We start from the raw sequence: 15,092 nt of genomic DNA on the forward strand, positions 1-15,092 counted from the left end.
CGTTCGAAATACCTGTCCAGCTGAGCCTTAAACTTAATTAGGCTATCAACTTCCACGACAAGGGATGGAAGTCTGTTCCACCAACCAACCACCCGCTGGCTAAAGGCAAATTTCTGCACGTCTATCCTACATCTGTCTTTCATCAATTTGAATTTATGCCCTCTCAGGTGATTATTCTGAGCAAGAGGAAGAATCCGATCAGTATTGAGCATGCTGAAACCATTCAAGGCTTTATACAACTCTATCAGATCATCTTGCTGGTGCCTAGTCTCCAGACACTGTAATTTGCAAAACTTACGCCTTTCTTCGTAAGAGCGCCCCTTTGTTCCATTCACTAATCTTGTTGCCCTTCTCTGTACTTGTTCCAGCAGCTCTACATCCTTCTTGAAATGAGGCCTCCAGACCTGTATACAGTACTCTAGGTGTGGCCTGACAATTGCCTTATACAAGGTAATAATCATCTCCTTATCCCTGCTAGAAAAATTCCTATATATCATTGACAATACACCATGAGCTACTCTTGCAGCCCATCTGCACTGCTCAGAGAACTTAATATCTGCCTGCACAACCACCCCCAGATCCCTTTCATTCTCTACCACTGTCAGTGTAGTACCACAGAGTTGATACGTTGCTCTGGGGTTGCTGTTTTGCATATGTAGTACTTTACATTTGTCAATGTTAAAATTTCATTTGCTACCTCTCAGCCCATCTGCTCAACCTTTCCAGATCCTGTTGCAGCAGCATAGTGTCAGTAGTGTCCTTGACAACCCTGCCAACCTTCGTATCATCTGTAACCCCAGAGCAACGTATCAGCTCTGTGGTACTACACTGACAGTGGTGGAGAATGAAAGGGACTTGGGGGTGGTTGTGCAGGCAGATATGAAGTTCTCTGACAGTGCAGACGGGCTGCAAGAGTAGCTCATGGAGTATTGTCAATGATATACAGGAATTTTTCCAGCAGGGATAAGGTAGTGATTATTCCCTTGTATAAGGCAATGGTCAGGCCACACCTAGAGTACTGTATACAGGTCTGGAGGCCTCATTTCAAGAAGGATGTAGAGCTGCTGGAACGAGTACAGAGAAGGGCAACAAGATTAGTGAATGGAACAAAGGGGTGCTCTTACGAAGAAAGGCTTAAGTTTTGCAAATTACAGTGTCTGGAGACTAGGCACCAGCGAGGTGATCTGATAGAGGTGTATAAAGCCTTGAATGGTTTGAGCATGCTCAATGCTGATGGGATTCTTCCTCTAGCTCAGAAAAATCACCTGAGAGGGCATAAATTCAAATTGAGGAAAGACAGATGTAGGATAGACATGCGGAAATTTGCCTTTAGGCAGCGGGTGGTTGGTTGGTGGAACAGACTTCCATCCCTTGTAGTGGAGGTTGATAGCCCAAATAAGTTTAAGGCTCAGCTGGACAGGTATTTTGAATGAACAGAGGGGTGAAGTGGAAGTGGGTTTTTTTTTTTTTTTTTTTGGCTGATGCTGCATAAGCTTGCTTTCTTGCATCAAATGCCTCTACTAATGCTAATGCTAATGCTAACTTGGACATTAAGTTTGATATACCATTATCAATATCATTTATAAATACAGAACGCAATAATGGACCCAACACTGAACTCTGAGGGACTCCACTAATAACATTAGTCCACGATGAGCAGCGTCCATTGATAATTAGATAATGGGATTGATCAAACAGGATCTCCCATTACTTAGATATCAGTAAAGCCTTTGATAGCATTACATGTGAAAGATAGTTAAACAAACTGGAGCAGTGAGGAACTGGAGACATGTTATCACTATGAATAATAAAAGGATGGCGGCGCGGCAAAAAACTGTGGTTGGTTATACATTTACACTGCCCCTCCTTGAACTACTGTTATTAGTGAAATCTCTCAGAGTTCTAGAACTTACTCCTTTCAATATTTATTAACAATACTGATCAACTGAGATCAAGTTTATCATATATTTTTCTATCACCAAAAACTGACTGACAGGAAGTCCGGCAGTTTTCTGCAATACAAATTTATGGATAATACAAAGGTTGGAAGGGTGGTTAATGACGGGATTGAAGGTTTACTACCTCAGCAAGAGTTAGAAAAATTGGAGAGATGAGATGTGACAACAGATTTAATGTAGAATAATATTAAACCTATGTTAATGTTTTGCTTCTGTAAAGGTGAGTACAGTGGTCTCAGTCAGTTTTAAATTCTGTACAGTGGGATCAACTGATGATGTTATCAACAGTAAATTCTAAGTGGGAAGCATTCACGGAATTAATCGTGGATGCTACTAAAAGTTTCATACCCATTAAGAAATATTGTTCAGGGTTAGGTTTAGGCCTAAATGGTTATCAAATGAACTAATGAGACTCGTGACAGAGAAGAAAAATGCATGGGATGCATATAAATTATCAAGCAACTCAGAAGCCTATGGCAGATATAAGCTAGTCTGTAATCAGGTCACAAAGGAGGTTAGGCAGGCGAAGGCAGATTACGAGAAATCTTTGGCAAAAGATGGTAAGAAAAACAGCAAGCATTTCTTTACTTATATAAACCCAAAAAGGTAGGGTATGAATCTGATTGGTCCACTTGATATCGATGGTTCCACTGTTGATGATCCTGCTCAGATAGTAAACAAACTGAATGAGTATTTTGAATCTACATTCACATATGAGGAGTTATTAAGGTTTGAAAATGGCAGATGGTTATCTCAAATTGTAGCAGGGTGCTTAATGATTTTGTAATAACTGAGAGCAAAGTGGAGGAGAAACTGTTGAAGTTAAACATAAGAAAGGCACCTGGGGTGGATGGGATCTATCCAGTTATATTAAAGGAGGCGACAAAGAAAGTAAGCAAACCGTTAGCCATAATTATGAGAGCATCCTTGGACTCAGGGGAGGTCCCCCACGGACTGGAGATGTGCAAATGTATCCCCAATTCACAAAGGGGGATTGAAGGGTGACACGAGTAATTACAGACCAGTTAGTTTAACTTCTGTTCCGGGTAAAATAATGGAGTCACTGGTTAAAGATCCATTGCAGGATCATCCAGACAAGACTGCAGCAATAATTCAGACAAAGCATGAGTTTGTTAAGAGAAAGTCTTGTCTGACAAATTTGATAGGATATTATGATGTGGTTACAAAGGAACTGGATGCAAAAAAATAATTCTGATATCATATATTTGGATTTCAGGTTTTCAGGTTTCAGGTTTTCAAAGTTTTGACACGTTTTGACGCATGGAAGACTATTCTACAAATTGGAGCAGAATGGTATAAGGGTAAGCTGGTACATAAAAGGATGGTTGAGTGGGAGAAGACAGAGGGTAGTAATTAATGGGTGCTGCTCTTCGTGCACTAATGTTATTAGTGGAGTCCCACAGGGTTTGGTGTTGGGTCTTCTGTTGTTTTGTATATTTATCAATGATATTGATGAAGGTATATCAGGCTTAGTGTCGAAGTTTGCAGATGATACAAAGGTTGGCAGGGTTGTTAATGACAGTAATGGCAGTGTGCTACTGCAACAGGATCTAGATAATTTGGGCAGATGGGCTAAGAAGTGGCAACCTAAGTTTAACCTTGACAAATGCAAAGTACTGCATATGGGTAGAAGTAACCTCAGAGAAATGTACCAACTGTGTGGTACTACACTTAAGGTGGTAGAAAATGAAAAAGACCTGGGAGTAATTGTGCAGTCAGATATGAAGTTTTCTGAGCAATGCAGACAAGCTGCCAGGGCAGGTCATGGGGTTTTGTCAATGATATATAAGAATTTTGCTAACATGAAAAAGGAGGTGATTGTCCCTCTGTATAAGGCAATGGTCAGGCCATGGCTTGAGTACTGCGTACAGGTCTGGAGGCCTCATTTTAGGAAGGATGTAGATTTGCTTGAGCGTGTACAGAGAAGGGCAACAAGATTGGTGAGGGGAATGAAGGGATCCTCTTACCAAGAGAGGCTTAAGTTCTGCAAATTGTTGTGGCTGGAGACTAGGCAGCTGTGCAGTGATCTGATTGAGGTGTATAAGGCCTTGAATGGGTTGAGCACGCAGAATTCTGATGGGATCTTTCCACTTGTTCAGATTACAAACCTGAGGGGGCATAAATTCAAATAGATATGCGGAAATTTGCCTTTAGCCAGCGGGTGGTTAATTGCTGGAACAAACTTCCATCTGTCGTTGTGGAAGTTGATAGGTTAAATAAATTTAAGGAGGAACTGGACAAACATTTAGAGGGAATGGTTGTGTGTATTTTTTTTTTTTTTTGCCTGATGCTGCATAAGCTCATACACTTGCTTTCTTGCATCACATGACACTACTACTACCTCAATTACTACTTGTGTTATGTTTATCTGGAATTACTAGAATAACATACCAATTGGGTAGATCACGCTCAAGATGGAAAACAAAAGTGATCTAGGTGTAACTGTTCGTATAACTGTTCTCTGAGCAGCAGACAAGCTGCTAGGCCAACTCATGGGTTCTGCAATGATGCAGCCTAACGATTGCCTTGTGCAATGGTTAGGCTGCATCTTGGGTACTGCATATAAGTCTGGATGCTGCATTTTAGGGAGGATGTGGATCTGTTGGAACAGGTACAGAGAAGGGCAACATGGTGATTAATAGTAAAAGAAGAAACTATGCACATGCACAGTGACCTGAATGAACTGTTCCAGGTTTTGAAAGGATAAAATAAACTAAAATGCTGATAGAATCTTTACTCTTTCTTGAACAAGACATGCAAGGGGACATAAACTGAAAAAAGATGAATACGGGACAGAGGTGCAAAGCAATAAATTTGGCAGGAGATCAGAATGTACAAAGAGATTTGGACAAAAGCATGTTTTCTATTCATACTCTGTTCAAAATCAGGTTCGGGTTGCTTAATAACTGTTTTACGTTAAGGTTATTATTACATTAAAACCACTCTTATACCACGTGAAAATTAATAATATAGTTTATTAGGCTGTTCGCCTACATTACTATACATTAGGGTGATGTGCATACCACCTGCTGATGCTTCAAGTTTCTGGAGCATCAGCAGGAGGAGTCTGTCAGTAGCTGAGTCTGATGACGGGTACCGGTAAGATGCCCGAAATGTCACCCTAATGTATAGTAATGTAGGCTTGTTTGTTATTTGTTATTTGGTTTTTAGGAGCATTAGCAACTAAGGACATATTGCTCCGGGATATGCGGTGGTCATTCCCTGACCTTTCCGCATCCTCCGTATTTGGTGGTGACGGGCTCGAACCCCGGTCTAATCAAGAAGCGTGTTCTACGCACTGCTGCTCCTTCCCACCTGGCTACGGAGGCGCCTGTAATGTAGGCGAACAGCCTAATAAACTATATTATTAATTTCCATGTGGTATAAGACTGGTTTTAATATAACTTTTTTACAGTTGTTAGAGCTATAGTACAGGAAGAAAATTAAGATGGAAATATGGATACAAGGCAATTGCAATACAGAGTTTTGTCAATTATATATAGGAATTTTATCAGCAGGGAAGGAGTTGATTATCCCATTGTAAAAATCAATGGTGTGCCACATCTTGAGTGCTCCATACAGGTCTGAATGCATCATTTTAGGAAAGATGTGCATCTGTTGGAACAGGTACAGAGAAGAGCAACAAGACTGCCTTGTGCAATGGTTGCTCAATGTGCAAATGCTTGTGCAAACCTGTAGCTTCCTGAGGGAAAGAAATGGTACTCTTACCAGGAAAGGCTTCAGTTTTCCAAATTGCGCATCTGGAGTCTAGGCACCTGAAAATGGATCTGAGTGAGGTGATTAAGGCCTGGAAAGGATTGAGTACATTCAATGCTGATTCCATCAGCATAGAAATTATTCTCTTGCTCAGACTACACGAGGGGGACAACTTCAAACTGAAGAAGGATGGTTGCAGGTCAGATGTATGGAAATTCACTTTTAGACAGAGGGTTCATTGTTGGAACAAATTCCCATCTGGTGCTGAAGAGGTGGGTAGTTTGAATAAATTCAAGGAAGAACTAGATAAATTCTTAATGGGGATGGATAGGTGAAACGACATGAACAGGGACAAATACTTACTTTCAGGGCCGTGCAAATGGGAGGTACATTGGATGGCCTATGCCGGGGGGCCCGATCTAAGGGCCTCAATCGAGGGAGCCATCAGAGTCTCTACATAAATAAATGAGGATCCTTAACCTCGTTTTCATCCGGGCCCCCAAGTACCTTTTCACGCCACTGCTTACATTAAAACAAAATAAGATATCTCAAGTAATATCCCATTATTTTTCTTCTTGTAGCTATAACAGTAATGAAAATACAACTTATTCAGCGGATATACAAGGTGTGACGAATGATATATATATATATATTTTTTTTTTTTTTCAGCAGCAAATATGCATAAAATTTTATTTCAAATTAGCGAAAAGTGTAACAGAAACCTATGAAATTTTAGAAAGCAGCTTTCAGAGAGGATGCCATGTGCTGTTTTAACACTTTTCGGTAATATGCATAATTTAAAGAGGGTCACTTGTCCTTGAAGATGACCCTTGTCTGGCTGCCCTTCCCTTTAAAAACCAATGATTGAATTGATCGTGATCTAATCAGAAGTAATCAATGTTTAACTACACATGAAGTTGCTAGTGAAATTGGTATTTGTTATGGGACATGCCAACCAATTTTAACACAAGATTTTGGAATGAGACATATTTCAGCAAGTTTTTACTTCACCTTCATTAATGATCACACAAGAGCAGTAAGTTCTTGCACGTCAGGATCTTTGTGAATGTACTGCTGCTGACTCAGTTTGTTTTTTCCGTCATCATTATTAGCAACGAACTGTAAATACATCGCAATGACCTGGAAAGTACTCTTAATACTCCAAAGGCCTGGTACTCTTAATAGAAGACACTGTCTTCTCTAAAACCAAAAACAGAAAGACAACCTTGATCAAATGGAAAGATCATGCTTGTATTTAATATATATATATATTTAAGCAACGAACTGTAAATACATCGCAATGACCTGGAAAGTACTCTTAATACTCCAAAGGCCTGGTACTCTTAATAGAAGACACTGTCTTCTCTAAAACCAAAAACAGAAAGACAACCTTGATCAAATGGAAAGATCATGCTTGTATTTAATATATATATATATATTTTTTTTTTTTTTTTTTTACTTGCAAAATACTGTTCATCGTGAATTTCTCTCCCATGGCCAAACAGTGAACAACGAACACTGCAATTGTAAACGGTGCTACAGTGACTGTATAATGTGGTTTGAAAAAAAAAAAAAGGTTGGAAAAGTAAGCTTCGGGGGATTTGGCATTTGCATCACGACAATGCCCTGCACACTCTGCACTTTCCATTCAAGAATTTCTTTTGAAGCACTTCATCACTCTAGTTCTCATCCTCCATACTCTGGTTTTAATTCCCTGCAATTTTTGTATTCCAAGCTTATAGCCCCTTTGAGAAGTCAAAGATTTGAAATGACTGAGAAAATTATTCAGAATGACATAGGAACTATTACAATTCCAAAAGAAACTTATCAGGAATGCAAACAGAAGTTGCAGAAATGTTAGAATAATTGTATACAGTGTCAAAGAGGAGACTTTGAAGGAGTTACGCAACCAAATAGTTGGAGAATTTCATTTCCCAAATATTAGTTCAGTCCCTGAAAATTTTGATGATAAGGTTGTATTGTGTGTGTATGAATATTTATTGTGACTGGACTACTATAATGGATTACCACATTATATAAAATATCTTTACACAAAAATCTTTTATGTATACATAAGATGCTTTAAAGGATTATTAAAACTTTAATAATAAGAAAATCTGCACTTTAGCCAAAGCTTAAATAAAGAAAATTAAAATTACCTTATTATCACTTCTGTCACAACAAGCACATCCAAAAAGTGCAATAATTATACTAACCAAAACAGCTATTGCAATTAAAGGTGGAATGAACAACTCTTTATCAAGTGGCTCACTTCCTGTTTCAAAATGCTCTATTAAATAAATAAATAAGATAAATAAATGAATAGCAAATATATCTCAAAATGCACACTATATCTTTGTGCAGCTGAAATTAAACACAAAAATCCTAAAACAATACTCAAACTTTAAGAGTTCATTTATTATTATTAATAAGGGCAGATGATGCAAAGGGATTTTTTGCATCAGCAAAAAAAAAAAAAAAAAAATTAAATAACAAAAATAATATAAAATAAAACAGAATGTATATATCAAACTTCTTTGAAAGAGTCCAAAGACAGGCAACCTGAATGGAGAGATTAGCAAAAGGATGACTGTATAAGGAAAGATTCCGAATATATGGACTAAGGAGCTTAGCAACCAGGCATCTCAGAGGTGACCTAACTGAAGTTTATAAGGCTCTGAGAGGATTTAGTAAAATGAATGAAGGTGGAATTTTTACTGTTAAGAATTCCAGAACTAGGGACAATAAATTCAACTTACAGGGGGAAGAGGTTTAGACTAGATTATAGGAAAATTTCTTTTAGCAAGTGACTCATCGGCTAAAAGAAATTTTAAATGCTGGAACAAGCTGCCCCTGCAGGTTGTTGAGGCTGACAGATTGAATAATCGATAGTTATCTATATGAGAAGGGAAACATAAAATTTGTATTTTCTTATCTGCTCGGTTTTTTCCTCTTTTTTTTTTTTTTTTTTTTTAGCCAGTGAAGCAAAAACCTGTAGCTTCCTTGCATTATATGGGGTAGAATTTTTTTTCAGCATGGTCTGTACTTGCTAACAGGAGAGACTGCTTCTAGGGAGATAGGATACACTTAAATAGAGGATACAAGAATATTTGCTGATACTATCGAGGTAGTGTTAGGTGGGTCAGAAAAATGCTAGCTTGGGGGGAGATTAACAGCCTAAAAGATCAACAGCAGCCGCAGGCAAAGATGAAAGTGATTCTTACACTGCTTCTATTGGAATGAGCAGCAGTCTAGAAAGCAAGTTGCTGGGGATCTGTCAAATGGATGCAAGTGCATCCAATTGACATTAGTGTGCAGTGCAATGTTGAGTCAGTTTTCTGTGACAAGCACTGGGAAAGGGAAAATGAGAGGAGTGCGTTATAGGCCTAATGACTCTGATAAGTACAACGAACAATTATGCAGAGAAATAGAGTGGGCCAGTAAATCAGAATGTCTTATAATGGGGGATTTGAACTTTCCAGATATTGACTGGAATTTGAGTTGGTCACTCACATGCCAGCAAGACTTTTCTGGATTTATCGGAGGATTGTTTTTTCAGCAACATGTTTGAGGGTTAACCCGAGGGAATAATACTCTTGATCTGATTATCAGCAGTGATTATTCATGCATTAAGAATTTGCAGATAAAGGAACCACTAGGTGACAGTGATCACGGTGTACTGATGTGGGATTTACTTAAAGATGTAACTACTATCAAGGGTAAAGTTTTTGTTTCCGTAAAGGTGACTACAGTGGTCTCAGACAGTTTTTAAATTCTATACAGTGAGATCGACTGATGATGTTAAAAACAGCGAGAGAAGAAAAATGCATGGGATCCATATAAATTATCAGGTGACACAGAAGCCTCTGGCAGATATAATCTATTCTGTAATCAAGTCACAAAGGAGGTTAGGCAAACAAAGGCTGATTACGAGAAATCCTTGGCAAAGGATGCAAAGCAAAACAACAAAGACTTCTTTACTTATGTAAACTCTAGGAGGAAGGGGATGAATCAGATTGGTCCACTTGATGTTGATGGTTAGACTGTTGATGATCCTACTCAGATAGCTGACAAACTGAATGAGTATATTGCATCTATATTCACACATAAGGAAATCTGTAATGAAGGGGAGGAAAGAAGTATGCTAAACACTAACAGGGAGCTAAATGATTTTGTAATAACGGAGAGTAAAGTGGAGGAGAAACTGTTGAAGTTAAACATAAAAAAGGCACCTGGGGCAGATGGAATCTATCCAATTATATTGAAGGAGGCAGCGAGGAAAGTAAGCAAACCCTTAGCCATAATTATGAGAGCATCCTTAGTTCAGGGCACCCATGGTCTGTAGATGTGCAATTGTATCCCCAATTCACAAAGGGGGTTCAAAGGATGACACAAGTAATTACAATCCTGTTAATTTAACTTCTGTTCCAGGGAAAATAATGGAGTCACTGGGTAAAGAAGCATTGCAGGATAACCTAGACAAGACTGCAGTAATAGTTCAGACACAGCATGGGTTTGTCAAATTGGTTTGTCTGACCAATTTGATTGGATACTACGATGTGGTCACAAAGGAACTGGATGCAAAAAATAACTTTGATATCATATACAGCTAGGTCGCAATTAGTGCAACTAATGAATAATCACATGAAGTAGTTGCATTATTCGAATTCGCACTATTCGAAGTTATAATTATGTGAAAAATAACGGTAATTGGTTCCAGCTCGATGGAAATAGGTAATCAAAAATTTTAAACATAAGTTTTTATATGTTTATTAAAGAAATATTACAGTAAAGCGGGGGTGGCCAACAAGTCGATTGCGATCTACCAGTCAATCGTGGCTTTAATTTTGATCGATCACAACGACTTTTAAATATTTCCTTTATCCGTTGAACTACGTGACTACTCTTGTCACCGCGCAGCCGATTGGCTTGTTTGGTGAAAATTCACGCAGTTACATTGTGGAGAGTATTAAGTAAGTTGTGTATTAAGTAAGCAAAATAAGAAGAATTATTTTGCTTACTTAATATAAATAACTGGACAGTACTTTTAATTTAATACCCTTTGATTTAAAATGAATACTACGAAAAAGAGTAAAATGTATCATTTTCATCAAGAGTGGGAACTAGAATACTTTTTTTATAATGATAAAAGAAAAATGTTTTTTTTTTATTTGCAATGCTTCCATAGCTATACTCAAAAAAGGAAATTTAGAAAGGCACTTCAACGCATTCCATGGTAAATACAATTGGATTTTCTGCCTAATAGTGACCTTAGAAAAAATAAATTAAAAGAACTTAAATCCAGATTATTCGCGCAACAAAATTTCTTCATGACACCTAATTTACAACCTAAAGCAGTAACTGTAGCATCATCTAACGTGAGTCATCTTCTTGCAAAAAAATGCAAACCATTTTCTGATGGTCAATTCATCAAAGATGCATTTTTAGAAATAACAGATTCTCTTTTTGAAAATTTTAGGAACAAAAATGAAATTAAAAGTGCTCTTCGAGATCTGCAATTATCTCGAAATACCCTGATGTGATGCATCGAAAAAATTAGTAAAAATGTGAGCGAACAATTGCGTGCTCATATTGCTAACTGTGCGTCCTTTTCTTTACAACTGGATGAATCTACAGATGCCAATGATACTGCTCAATTGCTCATTTTTATTTGTATGGTTTTCGACGATTCTACCACTAGAGAAGAACTGCTGGGTATGGTTTCGTTAAAAGAAAGAACTATAGAGGCAGTGATATATTTAATGCATTCAAAATTTTATTGAAAAAAATTTAATTACCACTATTCAAGTTCGTATCAATAATAACAGATGGAGCTAACGCAGTGATAGGGCATCTTAACGGATTCATCGCATTGTGCCAAAAGGATGATGAATTTCCAGATTTTTTGAGTTACCACTGTATCATCCACCAACAAGTGTTAGCCAGCAAAAGATTAAATACTATAAGTGTTATGGACATAGCTTTCAAAATCATGAATTCCATTGGAGGACAATCTCTTCAAAGGAGACTTTTCGAAATGCAACTCGATGAAAATTAACCAGATATGATATTACACACAGATGTGAGGTGGCTGAGTCGGAGTAAGTGTCTACAGAGATTTCGAAATTTGCTGAATGAAATTTAAAAAATTTGTTGATCAAAGGAGAGATTATTATCAGCAACTACAAGATACAGGGTGGTGTGATCTGGCTTTTTTGGCAGATTTTACCAGTAAATTAAGTGATCTGAATTTGGAATTACAAGGAAAAAATAAAAATGTGGGTAACATTATTAGTAGTATTTCTGTATATAAATATCAATTTGTGGAAATGGCTAAGGTTCTTAAAGAAAAAAAATTTCAATCATTTTGCAAATATGCAAGATCATTTGCAAAAATATCCTGTTTTTGAATTTAATAGACAGAAGTATGTTTCTGAAATTGAGAAACTTGTGGATGATTTTGAAATCAGATTCAGTGATTTTAAAACAGTTGAAGACATTTTTCAATATATTTCTTATCCATTTAATGTCGACTTAGATACGAAACAAACTGAAGGGAAAAAAAAAAAAAACGCTGAAATTTTTCACATGCAGAAAATATTACTTTGAAATGAAATTATTACATTGTGAAACGATACCTTGCTATAAGCCAGATCATCAGAAAAAGACTTTTGGAAATATGTTTTGCTGAGAAAAATACCCAAATGTAAAAAAATGCAGTGAACTTTAAATTAAATTGCTGTTTTGTTCCACATATCTATGTGAATAGGCCTTTTCATGTTTGAAACAAAGACGAAGAATCACTCTACTCTTACGGAGTTGCATACAGAAGATTCTTTACGGCCTTATCACAGTATATCCCCAATTTTGAAAGCTTGGCAGATGACAAGACAAACTTCACATAAATTAAAAATTAAAGTACGTATGAATTTAAAACAAGAATTCTGAATTGTATTTAATTTTAAAATTTATAAAGAACATTTTTTAATATGTGTTGATTAACTTTTTTAACCATGTGCAATGAAATTCTTGAGATGGTAGATCTTGGCACATTTTGAAGAAAAAAAGTAGATTGTATTCAAAAATTAAGTTGGCCACCCCTGCAGTAAAGGATAAAAAGAATATACTTATATTCTTTTTATCCAAAAATAATTTTTACATTTTCACATAATGAACCGAGTGTGGTTGGATGACCTGGAGCATTATCCAAAATTAGTAGAACTTTAAATGCAATGTTGCTTTCCTTGCAATATTTTCAACAGCTGGGAAAAAATAGATTGAAAAACAGTCAGTGAACACAGCTTGGGTCACCCATGCTTTCTTATTTGATCGCCAAATAACTAGAAATGATCTATTGTTGTAGCCTTTTAGAGCGCGAGGATTTGGAGACCAATAAACAAGCATCGGTTTCAATTTAAAATCACCTTGAGCATTGCCTCCCAATAAAAGTGTTAGGCGATCTTTAGACACACTAAATCCAGGTTGAGTTTTTTTCTTTCTTAGAAATGTAAGTTCCAGAAGGCATCCTTTTCCAGAATAAACTGGTTTCATCCATATTAAATATTTGTTGATCAGTGTATCCACCATCTTCGATTATTTTTTTTTAAACCATCAGGATATTTAGATGCTGCATCCTCATCTGCGCTAGCCACCTCACTGGTAATTTTAACATTATGCAGCTGAACTCAATTTTTAAATCGATCAAACCAACTCGCACTAAACATTTCTTCTACTTCATTATTTATTTTTTTTTTTTCACTCTCTTAAACAAATTTAAAGCTTTTGTCTGAATGGATGCTCTGCTAAGGGGGAATGCGTTTTTGATTGCAATCCTCAATCCATATAGTTAAAAGATGCTCCATTTCTATCATAGTAATACTTCTATTCCTTGTAGATGTTTGCACACCACAAAAAGCTGATGCAACTTTACATTTTTCTTTTATTTCCCTGCGTGTTTTATAATATTCCATACTGTAGATGCATGCATTCCGACATCTCATCCTATTTTAGAGTTGCTATAACCACGTTTATGTCGTTCAATCACATCAATTTTTTTCTCTAATCTAATAACGAGCCTCTTCTTTTTTGCACTCATAGTGCTTTTATCTGAAGGAATCTTCCTTTTGTCAAGGAGGGCACTTCTTAAAACAAATTAAGAAAACTAATGTATATTACGACAAGCAGTAGCACATGTGAAGATAAACAAGTGTAGAAGCATCTAATGCGAGACTAATCGTCTAATATGAGGCTAGCACAGCTAGCCTCTCATAACTGAATTTTGGTTCGTATTAAATGCGACTTGGTATCATTATACAATTTGCGCTAAATCGAATATCACATTATTCGAACTCGCATTAATCGCGACCTAGCTGTACTTCGATTACAGGAAAGCTTTTGATACCATTGCACATGGAAGACTGCTGCACAAATTGGAGCAGTATGGCATTAAGGGCAAATCGATACAATGGATAAAGGGATGGTTGAGTGGGAGATGGTAGAGAGTGGTAATAAATGGACTCTGCTTTACGTGGACTAATGTTATTAGTGGAGTCCCCCCACCCCGGGTTCAGTACTGGGCTCATTGTTTTGTGCATTTATCAATGATATCGATGAAGGTATATCAGGCTTAATGTCCAAGTTTGCAGATGATACAAAGGTTGGCAGGGTTGTTAATGACATTAAAGACAGTATGCTACTGCAACAGGATTTGCCTAGAAAAGTTAGGCAGATGGGCTGAGAAGTGGCAAATGAAGTCTAACATTGACAAATGCAAAGTACTGCATAGGGGTAGCAGTAACCCAAGGGAAACGAACCAACTGTGTGGTACTACACTCAGGGAAGTGGAGAATGAAAAAGATGTAGGGGGTAATTGTGCAGTCAGATATGAAGTTCTCTGAGCAGTACAGATGGGCTGCCAGAGCAGGTCACAGTCTTGTCAATGATTTATAGGAATTTTGCTAGTAGTGATAAGGAAGTGACTATCCCTTTGTATAAGGTAATGGTAAGGCCACACCTTGAGTTCTGGGTACAGGTCTGGAGGCCTCATTTTAGGAAGGATGTAGAGTTGCTAGAATGAGTACAGAGAAGGGCAAAAAGAATGTTGTCCCTCTCAACAAGTTCTGCAAATTGCAGCATTTGGAGACCTGTGAGGTGATCTGATTGAGGTATATAAGGCATTGAATGGTTTGAGCAAGCACAATGCTGATGGGATTCTTCAGCTTGCTCAGATTAAGAACGTAACGGGGTATAGATTCAAATTGAGGAAAGACAGTTGTAGAATAGATGTGCAGAAGTTTGCCTTTAGCCAGCAGGTAGCTGATTGCTGGAACAGATTTCCATCTGTTGTTGCGGAAGTTGATACCTTAAATAAATTTAAGGCTGAACAAGACAAACATT

The 15,092-nt window shown here is 37.3% G+C and overlaps 1 protein-coding gene across 1 annotated transcript in view; it reads right to left on the reverse strand.

Annotated features, from left to right (window-relative positions):
* The window catches only part of LOC150086347 (serine/threonine-protein kinase LMTK1-like), a 139,855-nt gene that overhangs the window by 86,875 nt on the left and 37,888 nt on the right, over positions 1 to 15,092 (reverse strand). The window contains exon 3 of the mRNA XM_090371282.1: positions 7,856 to 7,986. Within this exon, the coding sequence (XP_090227408.1) occupies positions 7,856 to 7,986 (131 nt within the window). The remainder of the gene's footprint in view (positions 1 to 7,855; positions 7,987 to 15,092) is intronic.

Source organism: Mastigoproctus giganteus, chromosome 4, assembly GCF_048544385.1.
Source record: "Mastigoproctus giganteus isolate SK-2022 chromosome 4, ASM4854438v1, whole genome shotgun sequence".
NCBI classification, from domain to species: Eukaryota; Metazoa; Arthropoda; class Arachnida; order Uropygi; family Thelyphonidae; genus Mastigoproctus; species Mastigoproctus giganteus.